General features: G+C 29.8%; 1 protein-coding gene across 6 annotated transcripts; it reads right to left on the bottom strand.

Moving 5' to 3' along the window:
- Window positions 1-606: 606 nt before the first annotated feature.
- On the bottom strand, window positions 607-11,465 carry Hip1 (Huntingtin interacting protein 1). 6 transcript variants are annotated; one of them, XM_089226017.1, is made up of 19 exons: window positions 11,174-11,465; window positions 10,728-11,110; window positions 9,959-10,022; window positions 9,653-9,852; window positions 9,340-9,559; window positions 8,994-9,268; window positions 8,728-8,918; window positions 7,014-7,119; window positions 6,576-6,660; window positions 6,168-6,256; window positions 6,008-6,091; window positions 4,057-4,188; window positions 3,853-4,000; window positions 3,461-3,538; window positions 3,248-3,394; window positions 2,954-3,180; window positions 2,633-2,886; window positions 1,696-1,925; window positions 607-1,576 (listed from the first exon to the last, which is right to left on the bottom strand). In XM_089226017.1, the coding sequence occupies exons 2-19, from the start codon at window positions 10,809-10,811 to the stop codon at window positions 1,425-1,427; spliced, it is 2,766 nt and encodes a 921-aa protein (XP_089082143.1). In that variant the 5' UTR covers window positions 10,812-11,110; window positions 11,174-11,465; the 3' UTR covers window positions 607-1,424. The 6 variants fall into 6 exon arrangements, with proteins under 6 accessions (XP_089082143.1, XP_015368413.2, XP_015368411.2 ...); XM_015512927.2 differs by having other exon boundaries at window positions 607-1,579; window positions 10,728-10,857; window positions 11,151-11,456; XM_015512925.2 differs by having other exon boundaries at window positions 607-1,579; window positions 11,174-11,456.
- Window positions 11,466-22,529: the final 11,064 nt, after the last annotated feature.

Below are 22,529 nucleotides of genomic sequence, written 5' to 3'. Positions count from 1 at the left end.
GATACCTTTGAAAACAATTATTATATCATTTATGTCAATTAATTTATCATAATAAATTAATATAATACCATCATCTATGAAATTTTATGTTAAAGGAGGTGGATGTACTATAATATAAACTTACCTACTTATCCTACCTATCCTACTTATACCACCCCAGAACCAATTCCAAATTGGAATGCCACTGTTAAGAACACTATTTTATAAAAATTTAAAAAGGCCATATGTGAAGGTATCTGACCCCATAACCCTCTTGTAAACGCCCTTGCATCGATATCCTGTTACATTAGGGATTATATCTGTTAGTTTTGTTGCAGTTTTCCAAATATGGACATTAACTAGTTAGTTTTTTTTTAAATTAAATTATGAACTTGTAATAAATAAATAAATAATAAATAAACCTAACTGTAATAAATTAATGCATAAGTTAATAACATAAAACATTGAAATTAATGAACATACCTACGTAGTACTTAATAAAATATTTATTTCAATATTTATAATGTGATTAATATCATGGCGTTATAGATCATTTTCAGTAGGGCTAAATATATTGGTCTTAATTTCCAGAATATTATGACATTAGAAAATGCATAAGAAAAATAGTTATAAGGATATAGACAAATTTTTAATAGTCAAAAAAGTAGTAATAGGTCACATTATATTATATAATATACAAAAGGAAACATAATTAAATATTTGGTTAGGTTACAATGATTAACAATAGTTTGTGAATTGGCGCAAATCAATGGCCTAATAAGTAAGCTAGGTAAAAAATTATAAAATATGCCACAAATAAAGTAATAATAGAAAAGTTTTAACTTATATCTACAATATAATTTACAATAAAATATAATATCCATTATTTTAACAATAAATATTAGATTATGTCGTTTAATACATCATCAGAACATGAGATAAAAACCACATAACTTTTTAATATAAACGTCAACAAGTGAAATAAAATTAAAAAAATTGTAAGTAATTCATTTAAGCATGCTCAATAAGTAGTAAAAATGTAAAATAAAATGGAATAATTATAAGCAAATAGTTTTATAGTTATTGTATACCAAGTCCTATAAATTCAATGTATTTTTGGCAATTTCATATTTTTAAAGAACGACTTTAGAAACACGAGTAAGATAAGATCTCTGAAATTGGTACTATATAATATTATTTAACAATTATAGTTGATGCACTGAAACCTTTTTTTATGATTGGAAATATAATAAAAACATATCAATAATTTAATAAGCTTAAAATGGAATAAGAATTTTAACACGTAATATGTCTAATAGTAGTAGGTTGAGCGGTATAAAAATACAAGCTTGATAGTCAAATTATTAGAAAATAATATTATTTAGAAAAGCAGATTAAATTTGATACAAAAGACTAATTATAAGAGGAAATGTATGTTTTGTTCGCTAACTTTGATCATCTTGGTAATGTAATTTACGCAATGAAGATAACTTCATCCTTTCTTTTTCTAATGATGACTCCAACTCTAACACACGAACTTGGCACTCAATTTCTAAACGTTTCGTTTGATGTTCATTTAGGACACCCAAGTCTAGTTCTTCTGAAAAATATAGATAAAAAAAATAAATAAACAATAAATAAAGATTTGGAATAACAAAAATATTATTTAATTATTTATTTCATATTAAATACATTAATCTTATAGTTGTTTATTACCTGTTTGTTGAACTAATTGGGCACAAGATTTGGCTGTGGCTACCACTGTAGCAGTAGCATTTGTAACATTACGTGATGCTTGAGATAATTCAGCCAAATTATTGCTGTTTCGTGAAGCTTTTACACGGCTAGCAACCACAAGTTGTGCTGTCCCAGCAGCCACACAATGAGAAGCAACTATTAATCTTTCTAATTTTCCTTCGCCACTTACAGCCTCATTTGCTGCATCTCTGTTAGAACCATATTTTACTTTTATGAAATCATTTATGCATAATTTATTATTCTTAGACTATGAATGATTAGATACAAAATTATAATTTTACACAATCATTATAAATCAAAGTAACAATATTGTTTTTAATTTAAACAGAGTTAACTCAGACATTCTAAAAATGAATAATGTCTAAATAAGCTTTAAAATTAATATGCTAAAATATAATGAAATGTATTCAAAAATTCTACTTTTAACAAAAAAACTAATAACTAAAGAATAAAAATGTAGATTTGATAAAATGTTAAATAATAATTTTTATGGTTAGTAAATCAATTTAATAACCAATAAAAAAAATAAATATGTTTTTCTAATACTATCGAATAAGGTGTAAATCTAATGCAAATTCTAGTAAAAAATGTCAATCAAATTTTTTTTTAAGTTATGGATGAGAAAAAGTCAACATTCTCCCAATTTTAGAATACATAATATAGTTAAATACAATTTTAAGTTTAAAGAATTTTACTAGAAAAAAATTATGTTTATTTAAAATAATTATCCCTTTCTGTTGTCTACACACTTAATTCATGGTAAATATTTTTTTCATTAATTCAAAAAAAAATGGTGTGTACAGAATAATGTGGGCTTCTTAGAAACAACATATTTTATGTTATGGACATTATTATTAGTTACATTATTTTAATATTTAATAATATTAGTACTTACAACAATCCTTTAGCACCCAGACCTATAGATTTGGCTGCAGAAATTAGTCCTTCAGTCCATTGATGGTTACGTTTATAGAATTCTTTAGCCGATCCATTAGAACCTTGATTAGCTACAATTTCAGCTTGAAGTTTACGTGATTTGTGTACCAAGACTCTGATAGCAGCCATGAGGGAAGTACATGAATCCAAAATTTGTTCATTAACTTCCAATTTGATTCCAGAATGTGCAGCTCTAGATTCAGTGATCATTTCCTAACATTTTAAATATATGGAATTATTGTTTTAAAAATGATTTTGTATTTTCACTTTTAATGTTTACTTGAATGCGTTTAGCCGCTTCTTCAATTGCTCTATCCATTACACTAAGTTCATCTTCAACCAAATCACCCAATGATTCATTTGCTTGCGTGGAAGACGCCATAGATTCTACATCATTCAATGTATTGTTAAGACCCTCACAACATTCATCAATTTTGATACCTGTCTGCCAAGCTGTAAAGAGTTTTACACTGTCTTTTCCTACTTGTTTGCATTTATCTAACAACTCTATAAGTAATATAAATAATATGTAAAACAGACTTTAAATAACACAAAATAGTGTGAAAATATTTACTTTGAGCATCATTCAGGTCAGATTTTGTGTTTGATACAGCTTTTCCAAAAACAATATACATGGCAACATAATGAGCAAATCCTGCAACCTCATCTTTTTCTTTTCCAATAGTACTAACAAGTTTTTCTTTGATTAAAGATACACACTCTAAATTAACCAAGAAAAAACAAAAATTATAAAGTATTGCAGTTATAATATAATTGGACAACATACCAGGAGAACAAGTAGCTGAAGACATAGAAGGATCATCTAACATTTCACATGTATGTTCAATTATTTTACGACAGCATTCTAATCAAAATCACATATTGCATAAACAACAAGTACAAAAATAAGTATGATATACATCAGGAGTCATCAAATGGCAGTCTATGGACAAGTTTTATGGCTCACAAACAAGAAAAAAAAAGTAAAAACAGTAAAAACCTATAATAGTGTACATTCTAATGTTGTAATTTCATTATTAATTTTTGTTCATATGGTTTTGAGCGATTTTAGAAATATTGATGATCTGTGGACAATTTCTAGATTTATGTCCTTCAAAAATATTAATTTATGACCCCGTTAAACATTAAATATAGTATTACATAACATTATGCACTAACCAAACCAAAGAGCATTGTTTGAAAAACGTAATTCCTCAGATTCTGAAAGTCTTAATTCTAAATCAGATTTCATAAGTACGGCGTCAGTCAATTTTTGCTTTGCTTCATTAACTTCAGTCTTCAATAGTTCAGTTTCCATCAGAAGTTCCTAATCAAAAATTATGGGTTAATAAAAATATATAATAGGTTTATTTTTATTTATACATCATTTTGACGAGTTGTTGAATCCACAGTAGTTTGGAGTGCTATTAATTCCTCTTCAAACTTTATTCTTTGAGGTCCCATATTGAATTCAATGGTACGCATGTTTGACAATTGCTTGTCCACATCAGATTTCTATAATAACCATTTTTATTTTAAAACATAACAGCTTTTAAATAAAATATACACTAATAAATTAACATAAATATTGTACATTTATCTACTATATAAATACTTATTAACATCATGTTTAATATTTTACAACTTGTTGAATTAAATTAATGTATACCTATGGTAATAATGGCAACATATTGAAATGAAAATTAAAAAAAAAATTCATGAGTATAGATTTTTTTGAACATTGGGACTTTAAAAGCAATTTCAATATCAGGTTTATTTTTGTTATTTTTAAATATTTTATTCAAACACAAGCAAAAATTATTCATCCATCAATGTATTATTCTTATGTTTAAATGTATTAAATTTTTTTTTCATTAAATGCAAGTTCTTATGAAAGATTTAACAATGAAATTAAAATATTTGCACATGTTGTTAAAATTTAGCTAGCATAACACCCTTAGATTTGCCACTGCTGAATGCTGACCTACAGAAATTTACAAATAATTTTATCTTAACGGGCATTAAACATTTATAAGTCATTTTATTTAACTCATAAAATATATATCCCTTATATAACTTTACATCAAGTAGTATGTTTTGAATTTGCAAGATATTAAATATTTAGATTATTTAGGTATATAAAAATTATACAAAAGTAGCAAACCAAATGCTATAATAGGCAACACAATAATAAAAAGAATAAAGATTAAATCAATTTTACAACTGTTAATATCAATATCTAAATAGGTAGGCTCGGTAGAAGGAACAGACAACAAAGGCCTGGAGCGGCATATATTTGGTGGTAGGTGCCATATTTTGGGTAATATGTTAATACTTGGACTAAAAAACAAAAGGCATGAAATTTTGATATATGTATAAATTTTGTCTAGAGCCGGCCTTGTACATAGGCATATTATTTAATATTTTTTATCACTTATATTATATTGATATTGAAACAGCAATGTTTACTAGATATTTTTAATACAATGCTCATAAAAAATACAACCCATTACATTCAATTATATTCATCTGTTTAAAATTTTCAAACTACTATCTTTTCTTATGAGGACAAGTCTTTCAAATATCCACATTAAATTACAATATATTGATTACATATATTTGATAAATTAACTAAGCCTAAAAATAAAAATTTGAGTTTCCTATAAAACCTAAATAATATATACGTATATACTTATGATTTTGTTAACTTGAGAATTCATTAGTTTAAATATTATCAATATTTTTGAAAATATTTACAAAATTATTTTGGAATATTGCTATCATTATTTAAGTTGTTACTTATTTGAAAAACGACATATATTTTTTTATTTCATATTCCAAATAATAATATTTTTTTAAATGACTAATTTGAAATATAAGAACTGAATTACAAATGTATAGTTAATTAATTAGTATATTTGATTAAATGAGCAGAGTAGTAGCATAGGAGTTCCCTGCAAAATATGGAGCCACTATTCCACTCTTCTAAACATTAGATTCTTATAAATAATCAATTACTCACTTAAATTCAATTTTTAATTCCAAAATTCTTCAAAAAATGCTCTATTTGGGAATATGAAATAAAAAAGTTCTAATTTTCAAGTTAAAAATTACCTCATACAAATTGTATGATACAATATATTGAAATAAATACATTTTATCAAGCACTACTCCCTTGACCAACTATAATAACATTAAGGTATAATCTAAAATTATATTTGAATAACTAAATCAATTTCAAATGAGAACCATAATTTGTACAACCAATCATTCAATAATTGACCTACACCTTCCCAATACCTTGCCCATCACGTAAAACACAACAATAGCTTACAATGGACAGTAACAAGGAATTTGCAGCCTGAGCAAATCTAGTCATTTTTTCTGATCCTTTCAGTGACTTATCGACGACAGCTTTCTAAAAATTAGTTATTTAGCGCAAACTAAAAACATAATATTATGGAGTAAATAAGAGTTTGATAACGAATTATTACCTGTCTTAATAATGTAATATGTTCTTCTCTCAATTTTGTATACACTTCTTTTAATTTGTTAAACTTTTCTTCAAGCAATTTATATTTTCCTGAAAATGAAAATGAAAATTTAAAAATATTATAAACACTGTTACTAATAACATAATTATTATTTATTAGTTAAAATGTGACTAGAAATCATATATGTGATTTGGCTGGTTTTCAAATGATTCCCAATATTACAACAATTTTCAAAGTAGAATTATTTATAGTGAGCATCTACCATCTAGTATTAAAAATCTGGATATCTATTCCATCAAAATATAGACATTACAATATTACAAAATACTTATTGATGACACATAAAATTCTTCACTTTAGTATTGACCATGACATTTTTGTCTTAATGTATACTATATGACAACTTACTATCCAATTCATTAAAATTTTCCATTGAATTTACTTGATGCAGTAAATCATCTCTGATAAGCCTTTCTTGTGTTAATTCACTGTCCTGTAAAATTTAATTAGAAGTAATAAAATAAGTAATTTATTCAATATATTATTAAAGGATAAACTAAAAAAGATTGATTGTATGAAAGTATTGAAAGTATAATTCTTTGAAAAACAATTTTGGTGATCTTAAAATCGATTTTGGATTTCTATTTAAATATAATTTGTGTTTTACGAGTGACGTCATAAAATTCAACTGTCTAACTGGCTATTAGTTGTAGCTACATGAAAATTATTGTTCAACAACAATTTAAAGTTCACCAACATTTTATTTAGAAGCACTAATATATTTTCACACAGCGAAAAATCAGTTTTTTTTTTTAAGTTGTAGACCTCCTTTAACAAAATCTGTACCTTTTTTGCCAATTCCATTTCTAATGTAGAAACTTGTTGTTTCAATTGAATTATTAATGACTGATGAGCGTTCAATTCACCATGTAAATGCTGAATCATATTGTCCCTGAAAAGTATGTTTATGGTGTATTATTTCATTTAGTATGATAGAAATAATAACTCAAATCTAAAGTAATTTTAATTGTAATATATATAGTGAGCCAGGTTTTTTTTCGTATGGCACTATGTCGGGGAGTAGGCCCAAAGGTCTAGGTTAGATGCCTATTTGGCAGAATTTCTAGTGGGCACCCGTAGGTTTCTGCCATGCTCGGGTGGGGGGGGGGGGGGGGGTGGCCTCTCTTTCTAGACAGCGTGAACTGCCCGGAAAGTAGAGCTTCTCTGTATGGTCCGGTCTTTCAATTTTGGAAATTACATCAGTTCAGTTATGGTCTTATACTATTGTATCTAAAATTAAACGTCGGAAGTACTAGGAAATAGAAATACTATGATTTATTATTATTATTGTAATTTTCATTTTTCTCGTAGTAACGACCACTATGTTATTTATCGGTACTTTATTGCAATACTTATTGTATTTTACTATTATTATTATAATATTATTATACCAAGTACCTACTACAGTACTACCTACTAACTATGCATTATGCAATACATCAGCTAGGTAATGGATTATAAATACTTTAGTAATAAATAGTAATAAACTGAACGTAGCACGATGACTGTTGATATTAATTGATTTTGGGTTTACTATCGTCATTCGTAAATCGTAATAACATATTTTATTATAAATATAATATAGGCAATAGCCATAATAGTCTCTACTTCATAGTCCTTACTTCAAATATTTAATTTAGAATTGGTACAGTAGTAAACAAAATAATAAGCAATTATTAATAGAAGAATTATTATTTATTTTAAATTTTATTGTTTCCATTTTTCAATCATTTTTACATTGGCTGTGTGAAGTGACACAAGTCTGTACCAAGTATTAAGTACTAAGTACTCACTACATATTACCTACCAGCAGATTTTAATAGAACTTATTACTGTCTCCAATATTTGGTAAGTTGTATTAAATAAAATAGTATCTATTACGTTGTTCTAAGAATAAAAGTAAAATCGGTCCGGTCCCACTGATCTTGAATCTACTGTGAATTTTTTTTTTTAAATTTAATTCATGTGATTTTGATCCTGTTAAAAATATATTTTTTTAACAGTCTTTTTCAACAATTTAAAAATAAAATGGTCCGGTATTAATCTTTTATGACAGTTTAAAAAATTCAGTCTAGTCTCGGTCCAGTTAGATTATTTTAATGATAGTCCAGTCCAGTCTTGGTCAGAATTAAATTAACTGGTCCGGTCCGGTCCATAAAAATACGGACCATGCAGAGCTCTACCGGAAAGCAATGCCACCCATGACCGAAATTCGAACCAGCAACGGTACGCATCACAACCGAATTCTTACGCCGTGTCCTACGTGAATCCGGCAAAAAACTAAACAGCTTGTATTTCACCGCATCGGACGCACTACACTACGGCAAACAGCATGGTCAAAATAGAATTTGTATAGCACTCGCTGGATTCACGTAGGACATAGGGTTAATCCACCCGTCCACTACACCCCTTAGTGAGCCAGTTCATACATAAAATAATTAAATGTATGTTTAGTTTTTACTTACTTATTTTTATTAAAAAATAAAATAAAATGATATACCTTTGAGTTAAAAGATCAGGAGACAATGATCTTTGACTGGTTTCACTACTAGTGACACTATTCCCAATTCCCAGATCAACAAGTTCACCAATCATACTATTATTTTCTGATGGATCTTCATCTGGCAATATAATGGCAGCTTGAGTAACATAGGTTGATAATTCCGCTTGCACCAAAAAATTTGGAGGATTCTAATATATATAATAATAATCATAATCATAATTATAAATAAATTCATACATTATTATATTCTAAAGTTAATTTACCTCTGGTAGAAGAGGTATCTGTATAAGTGTTTTAAAATACTGGAGATTAGATGACCCCAAATAAAATTGACGCAATATAGTAAATTGTCTAAGGAAACGTTTTCTATGGCCAGATAATAGATCAGGTGGTAAAGTCGCATGCATTTTAAACAGGATTTTCACACATAAATCATACAACTGTGCAGAATCTAATATGCAAGGCAATAAAGGAGCCAATCGACACTGACCGTGGCTAGTCATTGAATTTGAGCGAGACATATCCAATGAACCAAAAACTATACGAAAAAGTAAATAAATAGATATGAATAGAGCAATATAAGCTATAAATTTCCCTAATTATACTTACTTGCAGACTGAAGTCCTAGAATTTCATCAATATAATCAAATATTTCCACACACATTTGAAAATAATTATTAACATCATTGTCTCCAATTCTACAAAGATCTTCTTCAGATAAAACTAAATTTCCAGGGAATCCAGGGTTACGTCTATGAAAATCTAATTTTGTAAGTAGTAATTGACAATACTGTTGAATGAGTTTTCCATAACCATCTTTTAAATGAACCTTTAAAGTGCGTAAAAAATACAGTTTATTACTAAATTGAAAACTATTTTTTTTATAACTTGACTTGAAGATAAGAAAAAAATTTAACTGTACCCATAACTTTCCTAAGTCCTGTAAAAGTGTTTTATGTCTTTGAGATGATGCTAGAACATTTGGATGGCCCTCCCTCAAAACTTTGTGCAACACATGGCAAAATTTCCAGGCTACAATACGATGTTCTTGTAAAGGTAATTTAGTGACATAACGCCAAAATGTATCTGCACTTTTCTCTTGAAATGTACCTATAATAGCATCTAAAATAATTTGTTATAAGGAATTAATTTAATGGATTGTTTAAAATTATAAACTAGATATAGTAATATATTGAATATAATTTATTAATTATTAAGAAAAGGATACTTCTAGCATGTTTTTCTTTTACTGGATTTTCCAATGTATTAATTGCTTTACTAATGCTTGCAGCCTGAAACAATAAATTTAATTAAAAGTAATACTATATTACAATTTATATCTACTAGTAAGAAATTCAGTTTTTCCATTTTTTGGTAGCTTATGATTTACATCAAAATCATTAATATTAATAAAAGGTAAGTATAGTAAATAAAATAAAATAAGTAAACCAATGAATGTAAGTAGGTAATTATGAATTTTTACATGAAATACTTCCATTATTAAAATGAAAAATTGGGAGCAGCTTGTCAGGCCTCTAAAAAATATTACTGAAAGTGACAAAAAGTAGAAAATGTTCTCCGTTCTTCTAAAAGTGATTATACAACACTACACAATTTTAATAGGAGGTACTTGTAATTAAATTCAATAAAAAAAATCAAACAAAAATTACAATACAAATGACGAAAATACTATTAGTTTTAAATTTATTATCAATTCTAATCATTTAATTATTTTTCAAGTGAAATCCTTATCTCTAATTATTCCAATAACATCAACATGTTTAACTGAAACAAGTGGTCTTGACAATGGGCCAAGACATAAGTTTGAAGTGTTTATTTTCTATTGCAAACAGTAAGGTCCATAAATACATAATATATAGATAATATGTATACATTAAATTTCAACAGTAATGACGGTACACATCTATGTGGAAGTATGACTATACAAGGTGTCGAGGTTACCCAACGGAATCATAAGTAACTTGTTAATATCTTACCTGAATCTTTTCAAAGTGCTCACGTTCCTGGTCTAGACTAGTCTTCCGATTTTGCAACACCCTCGGCAACGATAGGGACGACATGATGCGATAGTTGATTGAATGAGCCGCAGCCGTGGCCGCGCTGGTTCTGCTGGAACACACAATTGGATTGAAGATGATATTCTGGTATTAATAACTAATAAGACGACTGCTGCGTCAAACGTTCCGTTCGTGCGGTGTCGCCGTTGGCCCGGTCCCGAATTGGCCACCGGAAACGCGGTAACATATTGAACGAATGACGAGACTATATAATAGGTATAACAACAATATTTATACGTTTGCAAACGAAACGGCACGACGACCGGAAATGTCGAAATACCGAAGTCAACGAATTCGAACCACTAGAAGACGTTTATAAAAAATAAAAATTGGTATACCTACCTACCTAATATTACAATACTTACACAGTTCCACGTCGTTGATTGGACGGGAAAGGGTAAACTGAGAATAAATTTATAAAAAGACTGGACCTACGTAACGTACACACCAAACGCAGACTCACGGACACGGTGCCCCCCACGACAAACTCAATTTACTACGTTTCACTTGGATGTTGTATCCATTCATAATAATGGTAACGCACTACTATCACTGACGACGATATTCTGCACTCCGCAGTTCCGCACTCCGTCACCGTTTCATTGTACGCCGCCGTTGCTACCACCACCACCACCGGATATAATATTAATAATAATAAATGGCTATTTATGTTTGTATTATCTGTGCGAGGTTACAACTACACTACCCATTGAATTACTATATGATAACTGGAATGCTCACCAAGCAGTGTTGCCCAAAACGGAATGTTAGAACGAGATGGGACATACTATTGGTGTTACTATCTTTGTCTTACACATTGCGCTAATATCTTAAATTAATTTACCACGGTCCGCGATATTATTTTAGACTTTAGTTTGGTTCTTAAAATTTGGTATCTTTATATTTTATTTTTTAACTTCCACAAAATATTTATGATTAAGGGCCATTCTTATTTCTTACAATGCTCGGTTAGTGCCTGATAACACTAACCGGAAGAATTTATCATGAGTTAACCGATAGAATTCTACCGGTTAGTCTTAACCGACACTTAACCGGAGATTGTAAGAACGGGTCTAAATTAATTATAATTATATTATATATATTATAATTATAATTTATAATTTATAATACCTTTAACAAGTATTGAAACATGCTTTTCTTGTGGACTTCTACATTTGCCATATAAATGTATAGGAAGTTGCGAGGAATTGTATGTTATATCTTGGGAATAACATATTAAGTTTTAAATTTAAAGTTAGAAGGTTTTAATTCATAACTATAAAGCATATACAATTACGAAAAATTGATTTTTATTAAAATAAAAACATATAGTAATTAGTAGGTATTTATAATATTATACATAATTGAAAGAAAAGTTACTTACACTACTTACCTGAAGCTGTACCTACAAATTACCTCAATTATTGTTCTTACTACTTTCCTAACTTAATTTAATAATGTATATGTGTAATATAGCTACGATTACTACTGGAAAGATACAGTAAACAGAATCTTAAATAGATTTTTGTTATACTTCTTGGCCAAAATTTCCTAAAATAAGTAATTATTTAAAGATACTATAAGAAATTGTAGATACTTTAACTATAGTCTTAACCTTAAAGTTATAAAATAATGTTAAGTTAACTAGATAACTTTTGTTGAGTTGACTTCAGCTGGATATTTTTCCTGTATGACAATAAAACTATATAATATTAATAAAAATATTTTACATAAAATAAAATAGCAACATTTTAAACTGTATAAGAAATCATAGTGAAAAATAATAGTTGATTTATTACATTTAAAAGCATTCATACAACCATTAAAGCATAATAAAAATAAAACCATACACCACAAATTAACAGTATTAAAAAGAACAAAACAACGATATTATTATTATTTATTGGTAAACAATCATATAAATAAGTGTGATATAAAGAGATAGCAAATTAGCAACACCATTCTTATCTGCTGTCTTTTTCTAACAGGCTATCTCGGTTATGTTTACATTGGTCTTATGGAGGGTGAGCATTCCAGTTATCATATACCTAGTTCAATGCTACTACCACGCAACCTGAGTCACAAGCGATTGCGCGTCGACGGTCTGTTGAATGTTGATCTTCGTTGTCGTTGTTATTGTTGTTGTTTATACTATCGTTATTATTATAAAATATTTTGTTGTTGTTCCAAATGATGCGTTCTGGTTGGTCGTTTATTTTTGTTGATTTGGTCGTCATTCCATGTTTTTTTTTCAAATTGAAATAGGAAGGTACGTGCAAGATATTATACCTAATAAAGTAATAACACATTATTTCCATTGTTATATGCCCATTGCCAACCACTATATAGACTATAAAGCCACTTGTTTTACAGAATATAATAACTCCTGTATGTAGGCGTCTTATCTTAGATATTTTGCTTATGCGTGACAAGACTATAGTATATTAGTATCGGTCCTGTCGGCAATTTAGTCTTGAACCTGACTCGTTCGAGTTAAGTAGTGTGCTTGTAGTATATGTTACGCTTTTGGAACATAGTTTATGACGTTTTGGAACATAGTTTATGACGATCTTCTCACCATGGAGGTCCCCCCGGGCATTCAGCTGGTTGGCTTTGCCGATGACCTAGCGGTTGTGGGCCTGGCTAGGACTGGTGAACATATCGAGAGGCTCGTGAACCCAGTTCTGGACCAAATCGACGGTTGGACGGCGAAGCATGGTCTTCAGCTGGCCCATCAAAAGAGCGGTGATGTTGACGAGGAGATGGGTTTACAACCCTCCTCGACTCAGCATCGGATGCCAGCCAATCACTCTGAAAAACATCTGAGGTACCTAGGAGTCATCATCGACACTCACCTCTCCTTCGGGAAACACGTCGAAACGGTCACCAAAAAAGCGGCCACTACGGCGGTCGCTCTGTCCAGACTCATGCCCAACATCAACGGGCCTGGGCAATGGAAGAGAAGACTCCTGGGTTCTGTCGTTGAAAGCCAGCTGTTCTACGCCGCCCCGGTGTAGGCTGCACCCGTCTGTGGCACGGCCAAATCCAACCGTAATCTCAGAAGACCATAGAGAGTGGCTGCCTTGACGGTCATCAGGGCCTACAGGACGGTCTCTGACGAAGCCGCCTTCCTTCTAGCTGACATGCCGCCAGCGGATCTCATCGCTCGGGAGAGGGTGAGGATCAAAACCAAGCTCAACGACGAACCGATTCCTGGGGATCCACCTATCTCCAGAAATAAGATCAAAAAGCAAGAGAGGAAGGCGACCATTGTAGAGTGGCAGATGAGGTGGTCCAGCTCTAGCAAGGCTGCCTGGACAAAGCCGCCTCATCCCTGATCTAGTCAGGTGGTATAACAGGATGACTCCAGTAGTCTCCTGGACATACCACAGGACTCATGCGCTCACTGGACTCGGCTGCATTCAGTTTTACCTTCACCGCTTCGCTAGGGCCATAAGCTCAAGGTGTGTTCACTGCCAGTGTCTCTCAGACACAGCAGAATACACCTTATTGCACTGTGAGAACTGGAACGGTCTACGCCCAGATCTCCACGTGCGTCTCGGGCGTCCTCCGACGGCTACATATGTGCCCAACATACTCTGCGGTCCCCTTTTCGAAGATCTACTGGCAGACGACAAGGAGAGGTCGACGATTCTCTGCGACGCCGAAGAGACCTTCAGACTCTTTTACAAGATGGTCGAAAGCATCCTGACCGCCGAGGAAGAAGAGGAGAGGGCTCGACCGGCCGCAGAAGCTGAGTGAGAGCGGCCACCACCGTACGAGCCTCTAAAGCGGCGGGCCAAGGCCGGCTTTAGAAGAGTTTTTCAGCACGAGATGTCTAGGATTATGGCTGGCTTATGCCGGTCCTCGAAGAAAAATACCGGAGATATATACTATGTATATAAATAGCTGTATGGGGATACAGCGGGCCAACCCCGCTTGATGAACGCTTGATTTACCGGTAATGATCACCGTTATTATTTTGACTTTTGAGCCACACTTTAACCACTGTTTATTAACATATGGTATACTATCTAAACGGGCACCTATACGAAAGAATAATCGATGGTGCAAACTACACTTATTGATATGTTGTTTATACTTTTAAATGTTAACTATGTTGGTACAAATAACACGATTACAGCTAAAAGAATATACTCAATAATGACAGTAATAAATACGTATATTTATTTATTTTAATTAATTACTAAAGTTTGTGTTAGACTTAGACTCCCAATACGCAACACGCGTTAGCTTAATCGCAACCATATCCTTATCTTCTGCTAGTAGAAGCAGTGGAGCACAAAGGTATTTTATAAGAACACATGTAGTAAAAAAAGTTAGTCACCAACCCACCCAATTTTTTATTTATAAAAATATTTTCCCTTATTAATCACCGTAGTTCAAAGAAATTAGATAAGAAATAGACTATACTTTATGCTAGAAATTTGTAAACTTCCCTGTGACACCTGCAACAATATATGCTCACTCCTTTCCAGAACACATGCAGTTGCATTGTTAACCTGCCTGGGCACCGCTGAGTAGAAGCACTACTTCGTATTTAGTTCAGTGAGAAAAAGTGACACAACACGAGGCTTAATTGATAGTATGAGTAGGTACATGACTATCGACTATCGTTTATAGTTATAACAAACAGCTTTTCACAAATTTAATTAAAATATAATACTGAAACGGCAATTACTCGTAATATCTTTATAGTCTTTAATAATTACCCATTAATGACTAATGAGTAGGTAACATTCCGTTAAATAATGCACCGCGTTAAGATGTGACTTTCCATTGTTTTTTTTTTATAGTATGTGTTAAATTATACAAATAACATTGCAATACATTTTAAAGTCTTAGATAATATAATAAAAACAATTTCAGGAATTTCTAACTACAAAATATTTTGTACCTATATATTTGTGTTTTGACTTTAAATTCGTATAAAAAAAGCGGGTAAGTTGTGGATGTCGCTCTGCTGTACAGTAGGTTACTGTAATGGATGGGATTAAATTTTAACGCAATGATAGGTATTGTATACGAAAAACGATTCTGAACGGAGATGATTTGTCAGTCTAGGATATATTATATTTAAATATTTTCATTTATTCTATTTTGAAACGAATATTTTATTATTCAATTAAGACGCATTTTGCATAAGGCATGGTTAATCAATTTTTCCAAAAACATTGCACGTAGTTATCATAATTCATAATACTTTATATTATCATAGATATACATATACCGGGTTTGAGGATAAATCGTTATCATTACGCGATTTCATAAAAATTTAAAACTCAAACGCTCAAAATATTTTTCCTATAATGACGCTTCAAATTTTCTCTATAGCTATTTGAAGCAAAACTTATGGAAAACTTGGTGTTGAATTGTATAACCTTAGATAAAAATACAAACAATATTATGAATTTTGAACTACAAAAAAATTCGCAAATATTCATGGTTTTGACGAATTTTTGTCAATATTTGCTTATATGATATATAACTATATATCAAATGCTTATAAAAATTTAATTTGCATTTCCGGTGGACATTTTTTTTGTGATAAAGATTGAAAAACTTGTAAAGAATCTTATATTGAATTTTTAAATCTTAGTTTAAAAAAGGAAATTTTTTATTAATTTCTAGCTTAAAATAATTTGTAAATTTTTGTGATTTTTACGTATTTTGTAAAAATTCAAACTTTGAATGCTCATAAAAAAAAAGTGTAACTATGAATTTATTTTATTTTTCAACTGCTATTGTAATAATATGTTAAGAGCCTTGTATTAAATTTTCAAGATTTTCTACCTAAAAAACAAATTTTTATAGTTTTTAATTTAAAAAAAAACTAATAATGATTGAAAATTGCATATACCTATAAATAGTTCAACTTAAGTCAAAATTTTTTAAAAATTTCATGGTGGATAGAACATAGATACTTATATAAACATTCGGTGAAAATTTCATGTATAAATGGTCATTCGTTTTAAAGTTACATAAAAAATCAAAATTGATTTTGTCGAAAACTGATTGTACGTAAAATTTCCTGTTTTTCCGTTAAATTTTAGTTTGTTTATCCCGATTATTTAGAAAAATATTAAGAATTTTTTACTTTTGATCCCCAAAATATCAACTAGATTCACTTTCTAATCTAATAAGGTACTGAAGTAAAAAATCGAAGCACTTTTACTGCCCCAAAACGAGATGACAGACACAAAATAGTATATTGTGTGGCAAGGGCGGGAAGTGAGCCACACATACTATTTTTTGTCACGCCCCTGCGTTCATGGAAAAGGTTATGCAGGGATCTATGCAACAATTATAGACTATTCTACAAAAACAATTTCATGGAAGACATTTACTAACGCATCGTTCGACGCACTTATCTAGGAACAGTGCAAATTAAATATGTTTAAATGTTTATGCGTCATGCAAGGAGGTTATACTATACATTTAAGATGTAACCAAAAGTTTATGTTTTGTAAGAACCGTGGTAGGTATACATTTTAATTTCTGGTTGTGCAGGGGATACGCGCCCGGCGGTCGGCACTTTTGGGGATTTCTTCTTTTCCGCCCGGCACTTTTGGGGATTTCCTCTTTTCCGCCCGGCACTTTTGGGGATTTCCTCTTTTCCGCCCGGCACTTTTGGGGATTTCCTCTTTTCCGCCCGGCACTTTGGGGATTTCTACTTTACCGCCCGCTGGACGGAAAAAGGACGCTTTCGAACGCTTCAACCGTTGTCGAAAACCAAACTTTCGGTGCAGGCGTGACAAAAAAAAAGTTGTGCCTATGTATTCTTATAATTTTTTAATCACTATACGAATAACTTATGAGAAACTTTGTATTAAAATTTCAAGTATTTTGATGGGGCCAAAAAAAATTTATCAACACTTCAAAAAAAATTTTCAGAAAAATTGAAAATTTTAGTTGTCTATAAATAATAAATATCTCAAAAAAGTCAAAATATTTTGAAAATTAAATCATGTAAAGAAAATGACAATCTTAATAACTGGTAAAATTTTCAAGTATCTACTAGATATACTTTTTGAATGATAACAAATATTAAAATCGTTTAAGGATAAATCGTTATGTCGTTACGCTATTTCGTAAAAATTTAAAATTCAAACGCACTTAAAATTTTTCCTATAATGCGCTTCGAGTTTTCTCTATAACTACTTGAAGGAAAACTTAGTGTTGTATTTTTAATCCTTAGTTATAAACACAAAAATCCCGTTTTTCTGTCTTTTTTTTTGTTGTTTTTCTCGATTTTTTTGAAAACTGTTGGAAAATGTTTACTTTTGACCTCTATAATGCACCAAGGATCTTCAATTTTACATCGGAAACCACCGCCAATGTTTGAAATCGAAGCATTATTTCGACTAGTTATGCTGTACACAGACACAAAAAAAAAACACACACATCATTTTAAAATCAATACATTCATCATTTCGTTCAGAATCTAAAATTATGTAGTATACCTAATAATATTCATATGCCAAAATATTTGAGGTTTGATAAAATGATGAATTATTATAATATTATAGCCAGTAGGACCAGCAGGTATATTATTATTAATATTATACTAATATAAATATATAATAATTTTAGTTATCAGTAGAGCATAATATACACTCGACTCATGCTGTATATACCTATACATATATATATATATATATATATATAATTTATATATCGCATATATATATTTATAGGTACAACTCAATTTCCACTGTGACACATAGGCTTTACACCGCCACATTATATTTAGTCCATACAAATTATTTTTGTCTCTATATATGCGGTAGTCTAAAATGTATTTATTTTTTTGTATTACAGCACACTTTATATAAAACTCATCGTGATGAAGGGGTTCTGCCCCCCTCCCAAAAAAAAAGTGTATTTAATCTATAAATATAAACATTGGGTAGCCAATTTCTAGTTTTCGTTATTTGTACAGACTACATATTACAAAATTGACAAATGACCATAGATACATGAAATTTTCACCGAATGTTTATATAAGTATATTCTATCCACCATGCAATTTTCAAAAATTTTCGACTTAAGTTGAACTATTCATAGGCATTTGAAATTTTCAATCATTATTATTTTTTTAATTAATATTGATAAAAATTTATTTATTAGGCAGAATAGCTTGAAAATTTAATACAAGGCTCTTAACATATTGTTACAATAGCAGTTGAAAAATAAAATAAATTCATAGCCACAATTCTTTTTTATAAGCATTCAAAGTTTGAATATCGACAAAATACGTAAAAATTACGAAAATTCACAAATTATTTTAAGCTGGAAATTCATAAAAAAATTTCGTTTTATATCTAAGATTTGAAAATTTAATACAAGATTCCTTACAAGTTTTTCAATCTTTATCACAAATAAAAAGTCCACCGGAAATTCAAATTAAATTTTTATGAGCATTTGAAATTTAAATTTTTACAATTGGATTTTCACTTTTAGCGATTTCCTTATTTTGGTGTAACTCTAAAACATTTTTTTCTTTTTAAATCTAAGATTTCAAAATTTAATTCAAGATTCCTTATAAGTTTTTCTACCTTTATCAAAAAAAAAAAAAAAAATGTCCATCAGAAAGTCAAATATTTCAATAACCATTAATAATACATAATAATAATCTATAATATATCCTAGACAGATCAACCGTTTCCGCTCAGAATCGTTTTTCGTATACAGTGATATATTATCATTGGATTCAAATTTAATTCCACCCATTACTGCAGTAACCCTGCACTTGTAACCTACAGTACAGCAGAGCGATATCCGCTTTACCGCTTTTTTTAAACTGAGTTAAGTTAATAATTTGTTTCCATAATAATACTTTTAACTCATCGAGTTGAATTTATAATTATCTAGCTATTAACTATTTTTTTTATGGATCATGATGAGCTCTGTTAACTTAACTTAACTCGAGTTATATAATTTCATTAACTTGCCCACCTTCGTCATTTGTATATATCAACGAATAACGATAGACTATTATAAATACTTACCAATATATCTGCTGCGACAAGAATAAAATCTGGAGAGATGCTGCTGCGCGGAGGAATACTCTGGTGCGATTATTATAATAATATGTGGAATGAAGCGGTTTAATGGACTTGCGCGATGATTCATATTATATCATAACAACCAAGCAGCGTGCCGTTTAAATCACTGCGATTGCGGACTAATTTGCATGGCTGTTTTATCAACAAAATAAAAACGCAACGAATATCATGTGTACAATTACGAATCCCGCGATTGCGACTATAGTATATGGGTCATATACATGATAGGGCATAGGAAAATGTTCTATAATATGCATAATATGTGTACATAAATATAATATAACAGTATATAACCCATATATATATATATATATTATATTATGTATATATTTATAATATTTTATAGTTAAACCGAGATAAATTATGCGTATAACCGTTAATTACAATAATTGTTGTTATTATAATATTATGTACATAATAATTATATGCGGCTATCTCCTTATTTAAAAGGCACGATTTTGATTGATATAATACAAAACGAAAATATGTAAATATAAGAAAAAAATTATAATTTTTCACACAACTTACAAGTAGTATATACTTACATATATACTTATAAGTAGTACCTAATATTCAGTCATTGTTGAATATTGAATATTGAAAAATAACTCTGAACAACGATTTTTGATCAGTCGACTCATTCGTAGAATAACGATATTCGTCATTTCATTTTTAATTTTATTTAACCTTCATACAACCACCTACTTAGGTACAGTAATTAACTGCAAAAGTGTCTTTTACAATCTCAATTTTAACATACGTATACCTGCTGATAGTTATAATTGGGGCTGAGATTTTGATACAAAGGCATCTTTTTTTCTGGTGTTTTGAAACGTTGGTCCGTAAGTATAAAATGTGTTTTGGATGATAGTGATGATACACATAAAAAACAAAAAAAAATACACTGCCGTACCTAGTATCATTTTTAATTTTTTTGCAGAAGAAGAAAGTATAGGTATGAATTGTCCAAATTCGATAGGTACCTATAAATTAATTTTGAACTTTTATTAAATATTTAAAAATGTTTATTTTACATAAATTATGCAAAAAAATAAACTATATTTAAAATCATGTTGGTTGTAGACTTGTAGCAACTTACAGGGCTATTTATTGATATTTTCATATTATTGATAGGTAGGTATGTTGAATACCTAAGTAATACGTATAGATAAAATAAATTGTTATTTTTAAAGTATTTTTATTTTTCATAGCACTACCATTAAACCCATAAAATAAAAAATTGTGAATTTATCTTTCAGGTTAGTTTTGCATTATTTTGTATATCTTTGCATATTTTTCTATTTTTGAGTTCATAAATGTATCCTTTTTACCTATATGGTTTTTATTGCATTAAAATATTAAATACATGTTGCTTGTGACTCGTTGTCAACTGCTAATGAGGTTGGTTTTTGTGAGATGACCCTCCAAAATTGTATTTATCATACGAAGGTATAAAAAAGAGCTATGTATTATTAAAATGCGATTTTTATCCACTTCAGAACTTTCTAGACAGAAATGGTCGTGCAACTATTTATCTCTTCCACAAATTCGTGTAAATCGTCGACATACGAAACTAATAAATTTATGAAATACCTACACTTCACCTCTGCCAGTTTTCAGTTCCTATCACATCACCTATCTACTTGTTTTAGTAGTTTATATTAAATTGTATTATAAAGAATTCTGGATTACCAATAGGGAGGTCGGAGGTACTAATTATTTATCTTTTTTCGACACTGATTGCGTAGGTACCAACACCGTATATGAAAGTATATTGAATGTTGAATACGCTACGATAATTTTTATTTTATTATTAAATCAAAATTTGCTCATTGTACACCTTAATAATTAAATGCTTTCACGCGTATATTGCCGGAAATGAATCATAAAACCGATCCATGAGGCACTCGAAATCGCCTCACCTGACACTCGTTCACTAGGAGAACAGTGAACACAATACAAGCATACAACTGTAGCTATAATATGATTGTACTGCGACCATTATTACAAAATAGTTATTTTCTCGGTGAATTTATATTTATACTTTATTTATCTATTTTTTTGAAACAACTTCAAAGGTGTACTACTTTTTTTTAAGTGTTTTGTTTTTCAATAAGAATTTAAATTTTCTAAAACAAATGTTTTCAAAAATAATTATATTTACCAAGAATACATAATACAAAGACATGATAAAGACTAAACGTTTGTCTATATTATTTCTATGATCTATAATCTATATTGTGTCTATGCATGGATCTGACTGTTCAATATCAATCTTTTATGACTATTTATTATAATCTTATAGATTATTATATTACTTATTGAATAGGGAGACTCCAATATTATTATATAGCACTATGTCAAAGATCCTACTTATAATAATATTGTCATTATGTTTTATAGATTATTAGAAGTTATTAAAAGTACACTTCATTTATAATTTCATAAACAAATATTTAATTTTAAATATTATTATCACATAATAAAGTATAAAGATCAAATAATATGGTATAAATTATAAACACATTGAGAGATATACCTACAGTCTGACAACTTCTCACAACTACATACAGTGGCGGCTATCCTATGGTTAATGTGTTGCTCAAGCAACACCTTTATATGGGGGAGGGTG

Source organism: Diuraphis noxia, unplaced genomic scaffold (assembly GCF_037042655.1).
Source record: "Diuraphis noxia isolate RWA-SAM2 unplaced genomic scaffold, SU_Dnox_SAM2 contig0004, whole genome shotgun sequence".
Classification (NCBI taxonomy): Eukaryota; Metazoa; Arthropoda; class Insecta; order Hemiptera; family Aphididae; genus Diuraphis; species Diuraphis noxia.
The sequence above is the reverse complement of the archived record's forward strand: the minus strand, read 5'-3'. Positions and strand labels throughout refer to the sequence as shown.

What these genes read in the sequence shown, in the direction of transcription:
- Hip1 (XM_015512927.2), bottom strand. Translation starts at nt 10,811, where the DNA reads ATGTCGTCCCTATCGTTGCCGAGGGTGTTGCAAAATCGGAAGACTAGT. An exon ending in TCTAGGACTTCAGTCTGCAA is followed by an intron (nt 9,269 to 9,339) that starts GTAAGTATAATT and finishes TTTTTCGTATAG; the next exon opens with TTTTTGGTTCATTGGATATG. An exon ending in AAATGGAATTGGCAAAAAAG is followed by an intron (nt 6,661 to 7,013) that starts GTACAGATTTTG and finishes TAAATTTTACAG; the next exon opens with GACAGTGAATTAACACAAGA.